The 23,530-nt window shown below is 40.8% G+C and overlaps 1 protein-coding gene across 3 annotated transcripts in view; it reads right to left on the reverse strand.

Annotated features, from left to right (window-relative positions):
- ubxn6 (UBX domain protein 6) overlaps nt 1-23,530 on the reverse strand; it is a 51,379-nt gene that overhangs the window by 22,065 nt on the left and 5,784 nt on the right. Inside the window, exons 2-5 of one of the 3 annotated variants that reach the window (XM_063032149.1) lie at nt 19,539-19,693; nt 7,955-8,013; nt 3,405-3,536; nt 1,410-1,507 (exon numbers count right to left, since the gene is read on the reverse strand). In XM_063032149.1, the coding sequence (XP_062888219.1) occupies nt 1,410-1,507; nt 3,405-3,536; nt 7,955-8,013; nt 19,539-19,693 (444 nt within the window). Of the gene's footprint in view, nt 1-1,409; nt 1,508-3,404; nt 3,537-7,954; nt 8,014-17,766; nt 19,485-19,538; nt 19,694-23,530 lie in introns of those variants that run through there. The other 2 variants (XM_063032151.1, XM_063032150.1) reach the window with 2 other exon arrangements.

Consider the following 23,530-nt stretch of genomic DNA (forward strand, 5'->3'; position numbering starts at 1 on the left):
TTCTGGAAATTCAAGTAACGCACATCAAAGTTGCTGGTGAACGCAGCAGGCCGGGCAGCATCTATAGGAAGAGGTACTGACGAAGGGTCTCGGCCCAAAACGTCGACTGTACCTCTTCCTATAGATGCTGCCTGGCCTGCTGCGTTCACCAGCAACTTTGATGTGTGTGACTCCAGCTCTAGTCTCACCCAACCCCAGCAGAAAAAGCTTCTTTGCATTTACCCCTAATAATTTGGTATACCTCCATCAAATTTTCCCTCATTCTCCTACACTCTAGGAAATAAAGTCCTAACCTATTCAACTTTTCCCTTTAACTCAAATCCTGACAACGTCCTTGTAAATTATCTCTGCATTTTTTCAATCTTATTGATAACTTTCCTAAATGATTAGAACTGCACACTATACTCCAAATTAGTCCTCAGCAACATCTTCTACAACTTCAACATATTATATGATTAATGAAGGCCACTGAACCAAAAGTTTACAAATTATTAAAAAAATATATTGATTGCATCATTTAGACTATAACACCACATGATATAGGAGCGGGATTAGGCCATTCAGCTTATCAAGTCTGCTCCGTCACTTTATCGTGGCTGATTCATTAGTCCTTTCAACCCCATTCTCCTGCTGTCTTCCCATAACCTTTGATGCCCTGATTAATCGAAAACCTGTCAACCTTTGCCTTAAATGTACTTATGCATTGCCTTCCACAGCCATCTGTGGCAATTATTTTCACTCTTTATTGTGTGTATCCTCTTTTATATTATTTTATTATTATTAAATTATTTCATTGTTTTCTAAATACCCAAGCAGTATGCACTGGTATTTTTGAAAAAGTTTTCAATGAAGCTGGCACTAAGCTCTGTATATTTTGGGCCACATCATTCACTCTTATCTACCACTGCAACGTCCCTACCCCACCAACACCCCTCCTAACATCTCTCCGGAAGTATTAGAATAAACCAGAGACCCCACAAATGACTATGGTCTTATTCATCTGGAGGCTTCCTGCTATTTACCTCTCCAAATTGCATAGAAGAATTTCAACAGAGCTTGCTCACTGAATGCCAATCCATACAAAAGCCAGGATATTCTAGTTGCTGGTAATACAATAGAAAGATTCCTTGAACCACCACCTTTTGACCAGATTGCCAGCAGTCACTTCCATGTTAATAAATTTAATAGTTTCTTACACTCAAGGTTATACTATTAGTCATATAACCAATACATTGGGTTGAGAGCCATGGATAAGCTGTTGGCACTTCTGCAAGCTTTAATTTCATCACTAGCACAAGATCTATATAGGCAAACATACATGATAGAAGTTACATTTAGTAAGAAGTCTTACATTTAGATGCCTTTACAACTAGAAATTAGTCAAGGAGAAACATACATAATTTACTTACTTGCCAAGAGTTTCACAAGCTATCTTTATTTTTTCTCTATCCTTGTTGAATGTATGAATCATCATTATAGAGGCTCGTATCGGATCATCAGCAAATTTCTAGATTGGAAAGATGTGTGATCCAATTAGAAAGAATACCATAATAATTTTCACTTTAATAATCTGCAACTTCTCAAAACATTTATTTTATTCTTAAACTGAGAATGAATATGGGAATGGACACCAAGCAAGTGCAAAATTCAGATAGGTTACTGGACATCCAATGTAAAAGATAGTCAGATGTGCAGCACTCCTGAGAATACATGAAAAACTACTGGGCTTTTATTTGCATTTATACAGTTGCTCAAGAAAACAGACTTGTAACAAAAAAAAAGTATTCCCCTTCCCACTCTAAAATACCTCCTGAAATTGACTTCTTTCAGGTGCCAATCTGCATCTAGTACATCATCCGAATGATTCCCATATTCATACACAAACTTGACAACAAGCATCAGAACAATATTCAAAGACAAACACATTACAGTCAGTCCAAATTTTGCTGTCATCCAAAATCAGACTGAACATTACTTACCTTAACCACTTGCAGCAAACGTGCTGTGCAGTGGTCAGATGTGGAACGTGAAATTAACTAGCTATTTTCCCGTTTTCCAGCTCAGGAGCGCCAAAGCCATCAGTTTTGACTATCCTGCAATCCCTGAAGTTTCACTGATCTAGTTAATTTCCAGAGCTTCTGATTATAAACCCAATTTAAAAAAGAAATCCTCTATCTTTTTTTTAAATCACTCATTTCAAATCCATTTTTTCTTCAATTGCACCCTTGGAAAATATTGTAAGATCCCAAAATGCAGGAAGGAGACAATAACGTGGATACCACAGAAGAAAGTCAAAGGAAGTCAAAGGATGGTACATAGTTTTAGAAAGTAATCATAGAGAAAGATAAGAGGGTAAAACCTAGGAAGTAAATACTTTGAATTCAAGTTTGTGAAACTGAGCTAGACATGAACTTAAGGGCAACATGTAATCAAGATTTAAGATGTTCTAAATATAGCTGGTGATATTCCACTTAGTAGGCAAGTGATTAAAGAACAATAAAGGGTAATTTTGGGAAAATTTGAATAAATATTAAATTTATGATCAATTTTCTTTGACTGAGTCAGAATGAACTGTCAAGGTTCCCAAGAACTTCATTCATAATTTACCAGGCTAGCCATAGTTCCTTCAGTCAAACAAACACTGAATATTCCTAGTCTTTCATGATCCTTGATGCAGAAATAACATTCAATAAATTCTGTCCTTGCACCATTTGATGGGGAAAAAATTCCATCTTCTCATCTACTACAGGCCAGGCAATCAGTTCAAATAGCATCACCAAACATGATCAGCTATTGTGAGGTCAGCATTTATCATTCATATACACAACCCTTTAAATACACAAAGTTGACCTTTAACTAACTTCAAGCCAGTTCAAAGAACCGACAGAGACAGGTATGATGGACTGAGTGGCCCTATTTGAATAATAAATTTTACAATTCTACAGTAATTTAGAACTTCCACTTTTTAAAAAAATGGCACAAGCAATTAGCTTTCTTTCATAAATGAATGCATTTCCCAAGGAATCCAGGTGGAGATTTCTTGGAGCTACGATTCATTCCTTTTAAAACAAACGATTTTGCTAGCTCATTTCTCAAGAATGGCAAGTCAATAATACAATTGGATTGTATTTCTTCTAAGCTGGCCCAGCAACTAGATGAGTATTCATCTTTCTATCAGCTTCACTAACATTTTTTTTAAGTTATAAAGTCATTCTGAACTCTGTACTGGGCTATGAGTCTAGTAGCATATTCACCACATCCATGTTTATGCTATTCCATCTGAGAACTGCTGCTGTGTTTTGGTCTCATACAAAGGAATATGCAAAAAACATCTGATCAAAAGATAGCTTAATTAATAATACTACTACAAAGTACAAATCCATATAATCATATCTAAAACATACCATAAGAATGGCCTCCTTAATATGCGACTCTCTCTCACTTTTAGATACCAAGGCATTTGTCAGAGGGCAAATAAAGTACACAGCATCAACAGAGAAATTGGTGCCATCTTGCTTCAGGGCACTGCTGGGACCCTAAGATCATAAGGAAGAACTTCATGTTATTTACAATTTAATATTTATATTTCCTCTGTATCTGGATATCAAATATTTAATTTAAATATTTAAATATTAAAGTCACTCAAGTCTTACTGAAATATTAAATACACAACACTCCTCCCAGTTTAGCCATAAAATGCCACTCAATATAGAATGCAACTCAAATATACACATGGTATATGATATAGTACAACTACTATATACCCTGGACACCACATTCACAGCATAGTAAATTTTAAATTGTCCAATTCAGGCCTGAAGATTTATTTACTGTGGAGGATTTCTTACTCTTGTGGGACAACATATTTCCTAAACAGGGAACTTTCTGTTTGACAGGTGAGACTTGTGGCTGTCAAAACAATCTCAGATTTTCAGGCCTCTTCTGCGGTGGTTGAAGGAGTTGATTCAGAGAGCAGGAAGTGGCTCTGACAGCTCAGAATACTTTTCTTCTGGATGTGTTGGCATCCCTGAACACTGCATGGCAAGGTCCTTGATCAGCTGATCCATCACAGGCTACCAAAGTTTCAAGCCAATGCTTTCACTTTCATCACACCAAGGTGACCAGCTCCTTCAACACTTTAGCTCTCAGCTTAGATGATACAACAGCTCTCAAATCCCACATAAGGCAACCTCCATCAAAGGCAAGTTCATCCCAGTGCTAATAAAAATAGGGAAACTAGAATTTCTGAAGCACATTCCGGCCATTTTGGATGGCCACGTAGATGTGAAATAGTATGGGGTCTTTTCTAGTTTCCCTTTGGATCATCTCTGCTGTAATAGAGACTTTTGTAAATTGTTCAGGTATTTCCTTTTCCAATGGTAAACAGGACAATCTATCAGCATTTCTATGGTTAGTCATCCTCTTCAATTTGATCTTGTAATTGTGCTCTCCAAGAAACAAAGCCCATCTCTGCACTCGTACTGCTGCTGTTTGTGGAATAACCTGTGAATTGAAAATGGACTCTAGTGGTTGATGATCAGTGATGAGGATAAACTCTCTCCCATACAATACTTGCTGAAACATTTTACACCCCAAACCAGACTCCAGGTCTCTTACCAGTCTGTGCACTATTTTTCTCTATAGCGATAGGTCAGGGTACATGATGCAAAGGCTATGGGGCATTTACTTCCATCACTCATAACATGACTCCACCTATACCATAAGGCAAGGCGTCACAGGCAAACTTCAGTGGACAATGAGGATCATAACCTGAAAGTGCAGTGTCTGACATCACCATTTCCACTATTTTTTGAAAAGCCACCCCACACTGCTTTGTCCATTTCTTTCTGATCTTTAGTAATGAGTTCCTGGGGTGGAACATCGTAGCCTGGTTTGGCAGGAACCTATTTTGCTAATTGATAAATCCGAAAAAGGACCGCAACTCCAACACGTCCTTTGGCCATGGGGCATCCATCACTGCATGAATTTTCTCAACACACTTGTGTAATACTTGTGCATCAATGATGTGACCACAGTAATTGATGCTTAGGTTTAAGAATTTACATGCTCTGACCCATAATCTTTTAAACTTTTTAACAATGTCTTGTGATTTTAGAGATATTCCTTGTCATTCTTATTGGTAACAATGATGTCATCCAGGTAACTGAGTGCATGGGTTGCCTTGCAGCACCTGGTTCATAGCTTTCTGCTAGAGTGCAGGGAGATGCTACTCTAAAACTAACTATTATAGTGATAAAGCCCTTTGTGAGTATTCATGGTGAGAAGCACTTTGAACTCTTCATTCATCGCCATCTGTAGGTAGGCCTCAGCTAAATCCACTTTGCTGAAGTGTTTTCCTCCAAAAAAGATTGCAAAGATATCCTCTATCTTTGGCAGAGGGTATTGATCTGCTTTAGTGCTGGGTTAATGGTGACCTTAAAATCACCACATATCCTGACAGACCCATTCTTCTTGGCGACTGAGACCACTGGTATTGCACATGGACTCCGTTCAACCTTGGAAAGAATTCCTTCAGCTCACTGGTCACTTTATCATGGATGGTATAAGGAACTGGACGGGCTTTGTAAAACTTGGGTGGAATTTTCATTGGAATTATTTTACCCTTATTATGTTTGAGTTTACCAATGCCATCCTTGAACACTGCTGTGCAATCATTCAGTACTTTTCTTAATTCACTTTCAGTTGACTTTATTGCAGGGGATGTGGCATGCAAATTGTGGATGGATCTCCAATTACATTCTAGTTGACTCAGCCAATCACACCTCCACAATGCTGGCACACCTATTTTTAACCTTGTATAAGCCCAATATGGCTTGTTAGTTGTTGTATTTCATTGTTGCGGATGTCATTCCCGCAGGAGTTATAGTTTCTTCAGTACAAATTCTAGTTGAATACCTGCAGGCTTCAGCTTAGTCTCTTTGAAATGCCGTTCAAACTGATTTTGTGAAATGATAGACAGCTAAGCCAGTGTCCAACTTCATTTTAATTAATTTGCTGTTCATTCCTGGTATAAGCCATATTGCTTGTCTATTGTTAGCTCTCACATTGTAAATCTCAAGGCTACTTAGTCCTGCGTCTTTCTCATCATTATCAGATTCTTCATCAACATTAGTGCTCTTTCTGAAACTGCAACTTGACTGTTTAGCTTTTTCTCTTCCCTAGGCAGTCCATTTATTTAAGTCTGTCTGACATGCTCTTTGTACTATGCGTCCTACTTTGTTACAGATTCTGCAAGTTTCTCCTTTAAATCTGCATTTGTCTGGCGTACGTGAGCCCCTGCCGCAACAGTAACACAATTTGCTCGGCTGCTACTCAATTGTGTCTCTGGCTGCTGTTTCCATTGATTCCAATTTTAACTATACTTTTAAATGCAAGTTGTGCTTCAGTTAGGACCCATTTTTGAATAGTTTCTTGTAAAATTCCGCAAACTAAATGATCTCTCAGTGCATCGTTAAGCCAATCATTGAACTGACAATGCTCAGATAACTTCTTCAATTTAGCCATGTACAAAGAAATGGACTCCCTTTACCTTTGATTCCACTTAAGAAACTTAAAGTGTTCTGCAATCAACAATGGTTTTGGTTCTAAATGCCTGCATTACTTTCACGATATCAGCAACACTCATTTTGGCTGATTTGGTTGGAGTAGTTAAACGTCTAAGCAAACTGTATGCCTTTAAACCCAATGCACTCAGCAAGACTGGCACTCACTTTTCATTGGCTATTTTATTTGCTTCAAAATACTCCTTAGTATACAATATCCAGTTATCTCTTGTGCAGTCAGATAGGTCAATCTTCCGATGTAGCCAGCCATCTCTACTTTTTAAGTTTTATTTATAATTATCACCAGATACTCACTGATTCCTAACCCGTAAATTTGTGCGTCTTCTGACTTATTTTAAAAACTCTAACGTCCTTTTCCTCTTGCAAAGGAAAAACATGTGCTGCTATTTTTTTTAAAAATTTGAACATCTGGGTTTCAAGAGGTACGAAGTCATCGCTAGTTCCATTTTCTATTTATGATTTATAATTTAAATTTTTAATATTTACTATCGATTTGTACTCCAGGGAGCAGGAAGCGCAGAATCAAATATCGCTGTGATGATTGTACGTTCTAGTATCAATTGTTTGGCGACAATAAAGTATAAAGTAGTTCATTTTAAAATTTACTTATCGCCACTTATCTTTTGTAACTCCAAATCATAAAACTAATTGAAAGAAAACAACACAGAGCCGGGAGATGTGTGCCTTAGTTTTGTTTTACTTTAGTGAAGTGCGTACATATGACATGTGGCATGATGATGTATGCCATTCAAGTACTTGTAAATATAATCCACAACTACTATAAGAATGCTTAAACAATATATTTACAGTATCACTGAAATATTACTGAAATATTAAATGCACAACATGCACTTTGGTAGAAGGAATGAAGGCATAGACTATTTTCTAAACTGAGAACAAATTCAGAAATCAGAGGTGCAAAAGGAATTGGGAGTCCTCATGCAGAATTCCCTAAATGTTAACTTGCAGGTGAGTCGGTCGTAAGGAAAGCAATATAAAAGCAAGGATGTAATGCTGAGTCTTTACAAGGCATTGTTCACACCACACGAGAGTATTGTGAGCAGTACTGGGCACCTTATCTAAGAAAGGATGTGTAGGCATTGGAGAGGGTCTAGAGGAGGTTCACAAGGACAATCTGGGGAATGAAAGGGTTTGCAGATGAGGAGCATTTGATGGCTCCAGGCCTCCGCTTGCTGGAGTTTAGAAAAATAAGGTGGATCAGACTCGAGAGCAGACTCAATAGGCTGAATAGCCTAATTTTGCTCCTATGCCTTACTTCTAACTTTAAAAAAGTAGAACCATAAACTGTCAAGGTACAATCTTTGATCATTAGCTTCCATTGGTAATCTGGTAAATTATGTGATACTTACCTGATTATTTACTGTCTGTACTTCAGAGGTTGCAGCTTCAGTCATCAGTTCATTTTTTACTACATTTAAAATAAATGAAAAGTTCAGGTAACTGTTTCACAAAAATAAACTCAAATTTTAAATATGACAACATTAATATTTAAATTGTGTAAATCAGATGAAGCATCAGACTGATCACATAGTTCCTAGCACTTAACTACCAAGAAGCAATTCTCTAACTTTCTCACAGAACAACATATTGTAAGGGGCCCCCTAATTCTGAAATCTATACTGCAGATACTGGCCAGTTCACGTCGCAGTAGGCTCTTAGCGCCAAGTTACTGAGCCAAAAGCAGCAGTACCAAGTCTAAATTTGGTGGCAATGATCCTCACTCCAGGCAATAGAACAGTAACAGACTAAGTGAGTTCCATGAGCCTTTTTCATTCTTTCTGAATCCTAAGCATGGAACAGAGAACTCATTTAATTTATTCATCAAAAGAAATGTTCTGCAACACTTCCTGTTGCAGTGACCAGAACTCAATGTTCTGCTCCAGCTATCGCTCATAGTTTCAAGCATGAGTTCTGAGGTATTGCGTGCAACCTATCTAGTAACATTAAAATCTTATTAGTTACTGCATCTTGGTTTACTAATTTAGTTGCTTTGATGGGTGATCAATTTATCAATTCCTTTTTTTCTGTAGTGTTTGCCAATTTCTTAATAAGAATCAAAATGCTAAACATTGGTCTATGCAGGGCTTATTGCCGCAGTCCATTTCTTTATGCTCATTTTAATCCAACATATATCGCTAACTACAACACCATTCCTTATCTACATCCACAACCCAGATAGCTGCAGAGTCCCACAGAATGGAACCATAAAATGAATGGTGATTCTTAAAGAACACAGAGAATATAGAATAGTGAAGTACAGTACAAACCCTTTGGCCCACTTTGTTGAGCAAACCCTTTAAGCTACTCCATCAATATAACCCTTCCCTCCAGTTTTAATTTCATCCATGTGCCTTTTTAAAGAGTTTCTTAAATATTCCTAATGTATCTGCCTCTAGTGCCACCCCTGGCAGTACATTCCATACACCTACCACTCTCTACCTCTGATATTCTCCTTATATATTTCTCCAAACATCTTAAAGTTATGACCCTTGTATTAGTTATTCCTGAACTGGGAAAAAGTCTCTGGCTGTACACTATCTATGCCTCTATCTTGTACACCTCTATCAAGTCACTTCTCATCATCCTCCTTTCTGAAGAGCAAACCCATAGCTCACTCAACCTATCCTCATAAAGCATGCTCTCGAATCCAGGCAGCACCCTGGTAAATCTCTCCACCTTCTCCAAAGCTTCAACATCCTTCCTATAATGAGACAACTAGAACCAAGCATAATATTCCAAATGTGGTCTAATTAGAGTTTTATAGAGATGCAACATTATCTCGTGGCTCTTGAACTCAAATACCTGATTAATGAAGGCCAACACATCCATATTCTTAACCACCCTATCAACTTGCACTGCAACTTAAGGAACCCATGGGTATGAAACTCAAGATTCCTCTGTTCATTCAAACTGTTGGGAATCCTACTATTACCCTGTATTCTCCCTTCAAGTTTTACCTTCCAAAGAGAATCACTTCACTCTTTTCCAGATTGAACTCCATCTGCCACTTCTGAGCCCAGTTCTGCATCCTATCAATGTTGCTATGTAAACTAAGACAACCTTCTGCACTATTGACAACACTGCCTATGTTGCCCTCGCTCAAGAGTTTTCTCCCATTTTCTTAAACTAGACAGATAGATAACTCTAGTCCCAGTATAGCTGTAGCTGAAGGTGGTTTTATTATTCACTAATACATTAAAGCACACAGGGAGCCGGTGTAAGGAACAGAAATTCTCAGCCTTCTTAAGAAAGGCAGATTCAAATATTGATTGAAATTCCTTCGACTTCGAACATGCGCTTTAACTACTAAATGAAATGTACAAATGATTACATAATGACTGACCTAACAACGCAATAATAAGTAATCAACAACAGCTGTGGACTTGCTAATAGTAAGATCTAGCAATTCAAGATAAACAAAACACATCAGGAAAGACATTACACCACCAATCTTCACATCATCTGATAACTCCCTAACCCACCCTTTCACTTCCTCATCGAAGTAGTTTTAAAAAAAATACAAAAACAGGGGCCCCAGAAAGGATCCCCACGGAACATCACTGGTCATTCGGCGGTAAACGGGAAGAGGCGAGAGCGAAGCACCAACTCTTTTTTTCTCCTCTCCCCCCTCCCCCTTCGCGAATTGACCCGGACAGACAGGAACAGCGGGGCTCTCACAGCTAACGGTACGAGCTAACGGTTTAAAAAGTTCGTCTGTTTGGCGAGGTAAGTGGGTGAGTAGACTTATTTTTCCTGTTTCATTCCTGTAGAATTAGATAGCATACCTGCAGGGTTAGTGCTTTGTTCAGGGTGTCAGATGTGGGAATCCTGGGAGACCTCCAGCCTCCCTGATGGCCACATCTGTGCCAGGTGCACCGAGATGCAGCTCCTCAGAGACCGTGTTAGGGATCTGAAGCTGCAGCTTGATAACCTACTGCTTATTAGGGAAAGTGAAGAGGTGATAGACAGGAGCTACAGGGAGGTAGTCATCCCTAGGCTACAGGGGTCAGAAAACTGGGTGACTGTCAAGAGAGGGAAGGGAAATGCCCGGATAGTGGAGAGCACACCTGTGGCTGCCCCCCTCAGCAACAAATATCTTGTTCTGGATGCTGTTGAGGGGGATGACCTGACAGGGGACACCCACGGTGACCAGGTCTCTGGCACTGAGCCTGGCGCTGTTGTGCAGGAGAGAGGGAGGGAGAAGAGAAATGCGGTAGTCGTAGGGGAGTCCATAGTCAGGGCAACGGACAGGAGATTCTGTGAGCCTGATAGAGATACCTGCATGGTGTGTTGCCTCCCAGGTGCCAGGGTATGGGATGTCTCGGATCAGGTCCTGAATATTCTAAAGGGGGAGGGTGAGCAGCCAGTTGTCTTGGTACATGTTGGTACTAATAACATAGATAGGACAAAGGAGGAGGTCCTGAAGAGAGATTTCTAGGACTTAGGAAGGAAGCTGAGAAGCAGGACCTCCAGGGTAGTAATCTCGGGATTCCTACCTGTGCCACGTGCTAGCGAGGGCAAGAATCATAGGATCAGGCAGATGAATGCGTGGCTGAGAGACTGGTGTAGGGGGCAGGGCTTCAGATTCTTGGATAAATTGGGATCTCTTCTGGGGGAAGTATGACCTGTTCAAAAAGGACAGGTTACACCTGAACCTGAAGGGGACCAATATCCTGGAGGGAAAGTTTAATAGAGCTGTTAGGGAGGGTTTAAACTAATTTGGCAGGGGGATGGGAACCGGAATGACAGAGCGGAGGAAGGGGAAAACAGAAATAAATCTAAGATAGTGAGCAGTAAAGATGTCAGGAAAGACAGGCAGGTGATGGGGCCAATTTGTAGTCATTGGGACGAGTTGCAGTAAAATCAAAGCGAAAAGTATCAAATACTGGTCTTAAGGTGTTGTACTTAAATGCAGGCAGCATAAGGAATAAGGTGGATGATCTTGTCGTACAGCTACAGACTGGCAGGTATGATATCGTGGCCATCACTGAGACCTGGCTAAAGGATGCATGTCTCTGGGAGCTGAATGTCCAAGGATACACGGTTTATCAGAAGGATAGGAAGGTAGGCAGAGGGGGAGGTGTAGCTTTATTGGTAAGAAATGATATTAAATCATTAGAAAGAGGTGATATAGGATCGGAAGGTGCAGAATCTTTGTGGGTTGAGCTAAGAAATAGCAGGGGTAAAAGGACCTGATGGCAGTTATTTATAGGCCTCCAAACAGCTGCAGTGATGTGGACTACAAATTACAACTGGAAATTGAAAAGGCTTCTCAAAAGGGCAGTGTTATGATAATTGTGGGGGATTTTAACATGCGAGTGGATTGGGAAAATCAGGTCGGCACTGGATCTCATGAGAGAGAATTTGTAGAATGTCTGCGAGATGGCTTTTTAGAACAGCTTGTTGTTGAGCCTATTAGGGGATCGGCTGTACTGGATTGGGTATTGTGTAATGAACCGGAAGTGATTAGAGAGATTGAGGTGAACGAACCCTGAGGAGGCAGTGATCATAACATGATTGAGTTCACTGTGAAATTTGAAAAAGAGAAGCCGAAATCTGATGTGTCGGTATTACAGTGGAGTAAAGGAAATTACAGTGGCATGAGAGAGGAACTGACCAAAGTTGACTGGAAAGTGACACTGGCGGGAAAGACAGCAGGGCAGCAGTGGCTGGAGTTTATGCAAGAAATGAAGAAGGTGCAAGACAGGTATATTCCAAAAAAGAAGAAATTTTCGAGTGGAAAAAGGATGCAACCGTGGTTGACAAGAGAAGTCAAAGCCAAAGTTAAAGCAAAGGAGAGGGCATACAAGGAAGCAAAAATTAGTGGGAAGACAGAGGATTGGGAAGTTTTTAAAACCTTACAAAAGGAAACCAAGAAGGTCATTAAGAGGGAAAAGATTAACTATGAAAGGAAGCTAGCAAATAATATCAAAGAGGATACTAAAAGCTTTTTCAAGTATATAAGCAGTAAAAGACAGATGAGAGTAGATATAGGACGATAGAAAATGATGCTGGAGAAATTGTAATGGGAGATAAGGAGATGGCAGAGGAACTGAACGAGTATTTTGCATCAGTCTTCACTGAGGAAGACATCAGCAGTATACCGGACACTCAAGGGTGGCAGGGAAGAGAAGTGTGCGCAGTCACAATTACGACAAAGAAAGTACTGAGGAAGCTGAATAGTCTAAAGGTAGATAAATCTCCTGGGCCAGATGGAATGCACCCGCGTGTTCTGAAGGAAGTAGCTGTGGAGATTGCGGAGGCATTAGCGATGATCTTTCAAAAGTCGATAGATTCTGGCATGGTTCTGGAGGACTGGAAGATTGCAAATGTCACTCCACTATTTAAGAAGGGGGCAAGGAAGCAAAAAGGAAATTATAGACCTGTTAGCTTGACATCGGTGGTTGGGAAGTTGTTGGAATCGATTGTCAAGGATGAAGTTACGGAGTACTTGGAGGCATATGACAAGATAGGCAGAACTCAGCATGGATTCCTTAAAGGAAAATCCTGCCTGACAAACCTATTACAATTTTTTGAGGAAATTACCAGTAGGCTAGATGAGGGAGATGCAGTGGATGTTGTATATTTGGATTTTCAGAAGGCCTTTGACAAGGTGCCACACATGAGGATACTTAACAAGATGAGAGTCCATGGAATTACGGGAAAGTTACATAAAGCATTGGCTGATTGGCAGGAAACAGAGAGTAGGAATAAAGGGATCCTATTCTGGTTGGCTGCCAGTTACCAGTGGTGTTCCACAGGGGTCCGTGTTGGGGCCGCTTCTTTTTACATTGTACATCAACGATTTGGATTATGGAATAGATGGCTTTGTGGCTAAGTTTGCTGACGATATGAAGATAGGTGGAGGGGCCGGTAGTGCTGAGGAAACGGAGAGTCTGCAGAGAGACTTGGATAGATTGGAAGAATGGGCAGAGAAGTGGCAAATGAAGTACAATGTTGGAAAGTGTATGGTTATGCACTTTGGCAGAAAAAATAAATGGGCAGACTATTATTTAAATGGAGAAAGAATTCAAAGTTCGGAGATGCAACGGGACTTGGGAGTCCTTGTACAGGATACCCTTAAGGTTAACCTCCAGGTTGAGTCAGTAGTGAAGAAGGCGAATGCAATGTTGGCATTCATCTCTAGAGGAATAGAGTATAGGAGCAGGGATGTGATGTTGAGGCTCTGTAAGGCACTGGTGATACCTCACTTGGAGTACTGTGGGCAGTTTTGGTCTCCTTATTTAAGAAAGGATGTGCTGACATTGGAGAGGGTACAGAGAAGATTCACTAGAATGATTCCGGGAATGAGAGGGTTAACATATGAGGAATGTTTGTCCGCCCTTGGACTGTATTCCTTGGAGTTTAGAAGAATGAGGGGAGACCTCATAGAAACATTTCGAATGTTGAAAGGCATGGACAGAGTGGATGTGGCAAAGTTGTTTCCCATGATGGGGGAGTCTAGTACGAGAGGGCATGACTTAAGGATTGAAGGGCGCCCACTCAAAACAGAAATGTGAAGAAATTTTTTTAGTCGGAGAGTGGTGAATCTATGGAATTTGTTGCCACAGGCAGCAGTGGAGGCCAAGTCATTGGGTGTATTTAAGGCAGAGATTGATAGGTATCATCAAAGGTTATGGTGAGAAGGCGGGGGAGTGGGACTAAATGGGAGAATGGATCAGCTCATGATAAAATGGCGGAGCAGACTCGATGGGCCGAATGGCCGACTTCTGCTCCTTTGTCTTATGGTCACTGATTTCTAGGTCAGATATGCTGTCTACTGTCACCCCCTCTGCCTTCTGAGAGAAAGGCACTTCTGAATCTCATTCTTCCTGACTTTCTGAATAAGCCTACCATGGTGAACCTTGTCAAATGCTTTACTTAAATGCACTGCTCTGCTTTCATCAATGTTTTGTCACTTCCTCAAATAATTCAGTCAGGCTCATGAGGTACAACCCGCTCTCACAGCACCATGTTTACTCTCTCTAATCAGATTATGCTTCCCTAAATGCTCATAAGTCCTGTCTCCAAGAATCCTCTCCAGTAGTTTGCCCACCACTGACAAAAGACTCACAGGCCTATAATACCCAGAGTTATCCCTATTAAATTTCTTAAAAGAAAATAATGTACCACCCTTTAATTCTCTGCATCGCCCGTGGCCGGTTAGAACACAAAGATCATTGCCAAAGTCACAACAATCTCTTCCCCTACTTCCGTAGTAACCTGGGGTATATCCTGTCTGGCCCTAGGGCCCTAATGATTTTCTAAAGTCCCAACACTTTCATCTTTTTAACATCAACATGCTCCAGCACATCCTGTTCTACACTGACTTCACATTTGTGAAGGGCCTTCTTGCTGGTGAACACTGAAGCAAAGTATTCATTAAGGACCTCCCCTACCTCTTCCGACTCCAGGTACGTTTCCTCTTTTATCCCTGATCAGCCCTACTCTCACTCTAGTTATCCTCTTGTCTTTATATAGGTGCAGAATACTTTTGGGTTTTCCTTAATCTTACTTGCCTAGGCCTTCTCATGCACTATCCTCACCATCTCTTTGGTCGACAAAGGTTAGCAGCAAATCCACTTCTTGAGAAGATCAGATCAGAGCACCTGAGACCCCCTCCCCACTCTAACCAATTTTTACAGGAGCACTATGAAAGGTGTTCTGACTAGCTGCATCCCATCTGGTATAGGAATTGCAAGGTATCTGACCGCAACTCTTGACAAAGGGTTACAAGGTTACTCAGAGGTTCATCGGGATCTAACATACAGAGATATTTACAGTGGTGCTAGAAAGTTTGTGAGCCCTCTAGAATTTTCTCTATTTCTGCAAAAATGAGTTAAAATGTGATCAGATCATTTTTCTCAATAAATTAATGAACCGTATCATTCTTTTTACGTTATCCATTTAATTGGGTTCTCTTTATCCAGTTTTAGGTGAAGATCTGATCACATTTTAGGTCATATTTATGCAGAAATATTAAAAATTCTAAAGGGTTCACAAACTTTCTAGTAGCACTATCAGGAGCACACAGGGCCCTTGGCATTGTCAATTACCCCTCCCATCCTTCCAACAATCTTTTTGACTCCCCACCATAGGGCAGGAGGTACTGTAGAACAAGGACAAGAATTGTTAAGATGAGAAACATCTTCCCCCAGGCCATAAGACTACTGAACTCCCTGCCACCACCCAGGCATGAAGCGCCAGGAGCATTATATTGTTTTCTTTTTAGATTGTGTCATAATGCGCCTAATTATTTGTTATTTTACTAATGGTAATATTACTTTACATGTTGTGAGAGTTCCCTGTAATGTGTTGTGCACCTTGGTCTGGGGGAGCATTGATTCATTTGGCAGCATTCACGTGTACGGTTGAATGACAATGAACTTGAACTTCTAGCTCTCTGAAGTCCATTCTTTAGCTCCTTCCTGGCAACCTTTTAATTCTCAAAATCCTTGCTTTCTAAAGCTTAAGTACATTTCTTTCTTTCTCTTGATTAGATGTTCCACATCTCGTCAACCATGCTTCCTTCACCCGACTATCCTTTCCCTGCCTCAATGGGACAAACCTATCCAGAACCCGATGGAAGTGCTCCCTACTGTATCAGCAGCGGAGCACCCTTTCGAACAGATTCATTCAGCTCCGCCGTCACAAGGATCATTACAAAAAATCTTTCCGACCAGATGCAATAAGCATATACCACAGTTCATCTCTGTGCAACAGGAGAATAGACCCCATAGCACAATAGTCTGTTTTATTATTTTGTACATTATTGCACATTGGTAAATTGTGTATATTAGTCTGTACTTTATTAGTTAAGTCTGCACACTGTTAAGGGTGTTTTTAAATGTTGCTGCTGTAACAAAGGAATATCCCCACTCAGGATCAATAAAGTATATAATTATTAATCAACCTCCTAAGTTCCTGCCAAATAACATCATAATTTGCCCTCCCCTAATTAAGTACTTCACAATACTGTCTGCTCCTATCCCTGTCCAAGGCTATATTAAAGGTCAGGGAATTGCAGTCAAGGTCTCCAAAATGCTCACCCATCAAGAGATCTGACACCTAGACTAGTTAATTGCCTGGTACCAGATCCAGTATGGCCTCTCCTTTACTTGGCTTTTGTCAGGAATCAGCTAACAAATTCCTCCTCATCTAAACCTTTTGCACTGAGGAAGTGACAATCATTATTAGGGAAGTTGAACAACCCCGATATTTTTGCATCTTCCCAAAATCTGCCTCCTGATCTGCATCAGAATGTCTCTGTTGCTATGCAGGTTGTGGTCTATAGAATACTCCCAATTGAGAGATTGCCCCCCTTCCTATTTCTTACATCCCCACAAAATGACTCAGTAGATAATTCCTCCAGCTGTAGCTGTGATACTATCCCTGATTAGTAATGCCACTCCCCAATCTCTTTTACCATCATCTAAACCCCGGATCATCCAGCAGCCATTCTTGCTCTTGGGACAACCAAGTCCCTGTAATGGCTACAATATCACAGTTCCATGTACTGACCTATGCTCTACATTCAGGGCCCTTGTTCCTGATATTTTTTGCCTTAAAATAGACACATTTCAACCCATACAACTAACTGCCATTATGCCCTCTCCACTGCCTATCCTACCTTTACATCAACTGTCCCATCATTAGACCTGTCCCCCTGGCAAACTAGCTTAAAACCTCCCTATGCTCTAGCATGCCACCCTGCCAGGATATTGGTGCCCTTCGAGTTAGTTGTAACCCATCCCTTTAGCGCAGGTCATACCTTCTCCAAAAGAGATCCCAATGATCCACAAATCTGAAACCATGCCCTTTACATCAATTCTTCAGCCACCTTCATCTGCCAGATCATCCCATTCTCACTCTCGCTGCCATGTGACACAGGCAGCATCCAGACATTACCATCCTCAAAGTCCTGATTTTCAGCTTCCTACCAAGCTCCCTATATTCTCTCTTCAGGACCTCAACTTTTCCTATCTACAATGTGTTGTAAAAGTATTCAGCCCCCAACCCTATGTTAACATAAAAGATTATTACAACCAAGGACTTTGATCAATTTAACTGAGCCCAAAAATCAGGAATATTGTTAAGCATGAAAAACTAAGAAAAAAAATCAAAAACTGAAATGTTAGCAGTTCAAAAATATTCACCCCACCTTGCTCAGTACGTAGTTGAACCACCTCTCGCAGCTATTAGCCAGAAGTCTTTCTGGATAAATCTCTATCAGCTTTGCACAACATGATGGAACAAGATTTGCCATTTCCTCCTTGCAAAATTGTTCTCGAGTGTCAAGTTAGTTGAGAAGTGGTGGCGGACAGCAATCTTGAGGTCTTGCCAGCGATGTTCAATCAGGTAAGGTCAGGACTCTGACTGGGCCACACAAGGACATCAATTTTCTTCATTTGAATTCAGTCCACGGTTGCTCTGGCAGTACACTCTGGGTTGTTGTTCTGCTGAAAGATGAACTTCCTCCCCAGTTTAAACTTTCTGGCAGAGGCTAACAGGTTTTTAAATCCAGGATCTCTCTGTATTTAGCAATGTTCATCTCCCCATTAATACTGACTAGATTTCCAATCCCTGCTGCGGTAAAGCATCCTGATAGCATGATATCTATCTCCACCATACATTACAATAGGGAGAGGGTTACCCGATATGTCACATGCACTGCTTCGTGCTGAGGCCAAAAAGTTCCACTTTAGTCTCATCTGACCACAATACATCTTTCCACATCTTTACAATATCTTCTAAGTGATACTTTGCAAAGTCTTTCTGGGTAAGGATATTTTTTTTAAAGCTAGGGCTTCTTCCTTGCCACTCTTCCACAAATACCTTTTTGTGTGTAAGGCCTTGGAGATGTGGAGCCATGAACTTCATCCACAGTTGCAGCCACTGACTTCTGCAGCTCACTCAGAGTGGCTTTGGTGCCACAGTAGCCTCTTCATATAAGTGCCATTCTTCTCCAGCGACTAGAGGGCAGCCTGACCTAGGCAGTATGTTTGTGGTTTCATATTTTTCCCCTTTTTCCACAATGGGCTGCACTGAGCTCAGAGGTACGTTCAGTGCCATTGAGATGGTTTTACATCCTTCCCTAGATTTGTGCTTCTCCATTATCATGTTGCTGTCACGGGGCAAAAAATTGTACAGCACATGACTTTTGCACACACTGCTCATTACAAGTTAGGGGGAACATTGCCAATATGTACCATGATATTTGGTTGCTCACCCTCCCCCTTAAGAATGCTATGGACCTGATCTGAGAATTCCCTGACCCTGGTTCCTGGGAGGCAACATACCATGTGGGAACCTCTTTGATGTCCACAAAATCTCCTGTCTGTTCCACTAACTATTTATCATTATTACTGCTGTTCTCCTCTTCTTTCTACCCCTTCCTCACCCCCACCTTCCTCCTGAGCCACAGAGCCAAACTCAGTGCCAGAGACCTGGTCACTATAGCATTCCCCTGGTATGCCTTGAATTTTCTTGCTGTTATTTTATGGTTTTAAATGATATCATGTTAAAGTTCTTTGCTATAAAACAACTCTGAAATCAAACAATACTTCTGAGAGATCATATAGAAAATAAACCACTACCACCCTCAATTCTAACGGGCATATGAATTGCAATCGTATGGTGAGAAACAGAATAAAAGTACATTCCTACATTAGCAAGATTCTTAATTAGTTTTTCTCTTAGCAGCCACTAAAAGTTGTACCTGCTAGCATTTTCCCCAGTGAGATTGTGAAAAAATTCACTAAAGGCATTGCAAGCTCAAAACTATATAATCCTGCTGCTATGATGCATTCAAGAAGGAATGTCAAGCTCAGGAAAGGATATGCTTTTCTAAATCCTTGGGCAACCCTTTACTAACCTTAAAGATGAAAAGTAAAACACTCAGCATATTTGTATTCCTCTTCTGTGAACACCTACCCTCATTCTTCAAGCTGCTCAGTCCAGAGGTGGATCTTCCTTTATGCTGTTTAACCTCCAGTCTAGATAAAGCCGCAGCTGCTGCCATCTGTGATTCTTCGGCTGGCGGTCTGCGAGGCTTCTGCTGAACATTGGGTTTGATTTCAGTGGGATTCCTAGATAGCCACAGAAATAGATTATCTCATAACTTGGGTGAGGATCTGTGCCAACAAGACTCTGCTTTCAGGAATAAAAAATGTAAGGTGCATGTAATGTATGTTCTATCAGAATTTAACTATATGTAGCAAGACTATTTTCTAAACCAAGCATGAATTTGCTTTGAAGGGAACAGAATTAGTTATCTTACCAAGATTAATCACTCTTAGCTACATTTTTCACGTCTCTTGAAATCTTTCAATAGTCTTTCCATACAAATCTGAGAAACAGGGAGTCAATGACTATTTCAATAATGTTGCAATATTAATGCCCCTCAGTACAAGATGCCTATACTCCTTAAGGACTGCCAGTGTCCCAGTTTATTGGCATCATAAGACTATACATGCAAAGGTTCCTCTTAGGCCTAATTTATCATTTATTTAAATGAAGCCACATCTACATGTTATTAAAAATCCTTTCATAATGAGTAATTTTCCTTGATTCAATCTGTCAATTAGATGATTTGACTATTTTTTTTCCAAAGAAATCTATTAGTTTCCTTAGCTTTTCTTCATACAACAAAAAAGATTTTTGTATGTCTCTACCCAGCAAAGATAGTATCATCCTTCACATAAAGACAACTGCTTATTGAACTTCAAACAAGATCAGAGCATAGAAAAATCACCTCTAATTTGTAAACCATCTGCTAATTTAGTCCTGTCTACAGGGGCATATCGACTGAAAATAGCGCCTATGGCAAGTACTGAAATTGCGCCCCTGTCCAAACATCTGACACCCATCTTTTAGATAACTTTACCATAATATCAGCTCAAAAGTACAAGTCAAGCTCGTTAATCTTTTAATTAACAAATTATGGCACATGAAAATTATAACTGCACCTTCCTTGCTTTCACTGATGCAAATTGGTCTATGATGTGATCAAAGTCCGTTTTTTCAGTTTCTTCTCTTTCTACACTCAGCAGAGCAAGATCACAGACTCTGCCTTGACCCATGGAGGCTCTCAAATACAAAAGTATTAATTTTAACTTGCTGAATGATCTCTCACAGCTGGCGATGGAAACTGCTATGGTTAGCATTATCTGAATAGCAATGCGAAGATTGGGGAAGACGCTCTCATCTCCATACTGAACGCTAAATTCAAGAAGCTCTTCAGGTCTTGATATTTTCATGTTGACCTGCCTTGACAGCAACATTCTGCAATCCAGAATTTCTTCATATAGCTGCTGTCCATCAACATCAGAGCTGTACAATTCGCTCAAGTTTTCGCACTTCTTCTTTAGGTCGTTACTGTCGGCACCGTAACACAGTCCCTCAACATCAAGAAGGAACTCAAACTTGGCATCAGTGTCGTGCAAACGAGTGAACCTTTCATTCATTTCTCTGTGAAGACGGTCAAGTGTTCCCTTCATGACTCTTTCCATTTCCTCCTTATCTATTAACCCAGAATCTCTCGAGTTCTCATCAGCCATTCGTTTCTTTCATCTCTGACATCTTTCAACTTCAATATTCCATTCTTGACAGAGACCGACTCCTTCTTCGAGTGACTCACTGACCAACACTTCTCTTTCATCATAAAAATGATCTCGGAGGGCTTTCAAATCCAGGGCAGCATCGTGGAAGTTCATGCTAGGATCCTGCAGCCTCTTTTGAAAATGGTCAATGCGAATGAGTACTTTGTTCTAAAATCCTAGCAAAATCAGAAAATCATAACTCAACATGCAGTTGTACAGCTGCCTTGTGTCACTTCTTGTTTCACTGGTCTTGTTTTCATTGTCCATCATGTCCTGGAGAACTTCAAGTATCTCCTCAAGGTACTTGTTGACGGGCTTCACTGCTTCTGTCCTTGCACTCCACCTGGTTTCGGACTCCGACTTAACAACCACAAGCACGGCGTTTTTGAGTTTTTCCCCAGCGCTGTGTTGAACAAGAGAAAAATACGTAGAGAGCTTCGATGGTTCCAAAAAACTTGATCATCATCGTATCCTTCTTGGCTGCAGGTACACCCACCAAGTTAAATGAGTGATTGTTGCAATTCACAAACACTGCCAGGTTGTTTTTCCTCACTTATTCTTTGATGAACATCACCTCTGTGTCCAGCCATCACAGCAGCGTTGTCATAGCACTGTGACTGATAATCTTGTAGCCCCATTTCGCCCTTCTCTAGCTGTTTCAAAATGTCTTCAACCAAGCTCTCAGCATCCTTCTGGCTTATCTGGATAAAACCAAGGAAGCACTAACACGGACTATTTTCCCTCTCAAAATCAACTTCCACATACCTCACTACTGACATCTGCTCATGGTGTGCCTGATCAGGAGTTGAGTTGAACATGAGACCATAGTACTTGGCTTTACGAATGCTTCTCAGTAAACTCTGAGAAACAGTGGATGCCATCATGCGGATGAATTCGTTCTGGACACCTGGTGAAAGACATGGATCCAGGATGACTTCCCAAATGAGTGAGAGGGTCAAAGATGGCCAGTAGTTTCAGTAAGCCAAGGAAATTTCCCACATTGGAGTCATCACCTAGCTGAAGTGACTCCCTCTGTCCTCGAAAAGCCAGGTTCTGAGTTGCAAGGAATTTTATGCAGTGAAGGATTCTTGTCAAGATATCATGCCATGTCTGCTTTTCCTTCTCAATCTGTGACTGAAATACCATGTCCTTAACTCCTCTGTTTCCAGCTAAATTTCTTTCCATTTCTTTCCACTGTGTGAAGCATTCCCGATGATTCTTGGCATTTTCATGAACACTAATCCTTTCAGGTGCTTTCCACTGGTTGAATCCACTTTCCTGCTCCAATGAGGATTGATAGTCTGACGGGGAATAGAGAAGACAACAGATACAAAATGCAGAATTTTTAGAAGGGGAATAGACCAGTCATGAGCGAGTCACTTCCTCACCACGACCATTTCCCAATTTCCTCTTGAACCAAGTTTTGTTCATTGAGCGGATATTTGTTGGTAGGAAAGGCCCCTCACTGTTCTGGAAATACTTCGAACCCAGCTTTATTATTTCTGTTCTCAACTCGTCAAGCAGAATTGCTTTTCCAATATCTTCATCGAACTTCAGAAGTCCAGTGTCATGCTGTTCAATCACTTCTGGTATGACAGTTCGAGGCTTTTTGACACCATCCTGTTCACTTGGTTCAGTGTCGTCAGGTTCAATCTCGTCAGGTAAAATCTCATCAAAAACTCAACATCACCACCACACCATCGTCTTCCCCTCCTGTCATGTCCGCGTTCTCTGTGGCAGCCTCGCTCTTAATCTTGTCATAGTCAGATTTATCTGACTTGACTTCCTCCTCGGCTTGTGAAGCATTTGTGCTTGATCCACCTTCGGATTCTAACAAACTTGTAGCAGGTGCAGGCGACTCCATGGAACGTGTCTAACTACTTGTTCCGGGCTTTTCAAAGAAGGGCATGAAGAACTTGCTCGACTTCTTGGCTTCCTCCGCCTCCACCTTTTGTCTCTTCTGTCCTTCAGCTCCACTTTCCTCCTTCTTCGTGAAGAAACGTTTCATGGTCTTCTTACACAATGCTCTGAGATAAGACCATCCTAGTGCTCCTCACCCATGATAATGAAAGACAGATCATACATCAGAAGAAAATTCTTTTTTCACTATCTGTCTTTAATAGAAACTGCTCAGTGGCGCCCCCCCTTCAAGTGGCGCCCAGGGCCTGCCATACCTTAGATACGCCACTGCCTGTCTACATACCCACTGCCCATTAAGGGCAGCAATGAAATTCCTCCATCTCTGGTAGCGTTCAGGGCTTCCTTCATCGTGATAATAGTTCAGTTTTCACTATTGTCTGTGTTGCAAATCCCAGTTGGAGACTC

The sequence above is a fragment of the Mobula hypostoma genome, chromosome 24 (genome assembly GCF_963921235.1).
Source record: "Mobula hypostoma chromosome 24, sMobHyp1.1, whole genome shotgun sequence".
In the NCBI taxonomy this organism is placed as follows: domain Eukaryota; kingdom Metazoa; phylum Chordata; class Chondrichthyes; order Myliobatiformes; family Myliobatidae; genus Mobula; species Mobula hypostoma.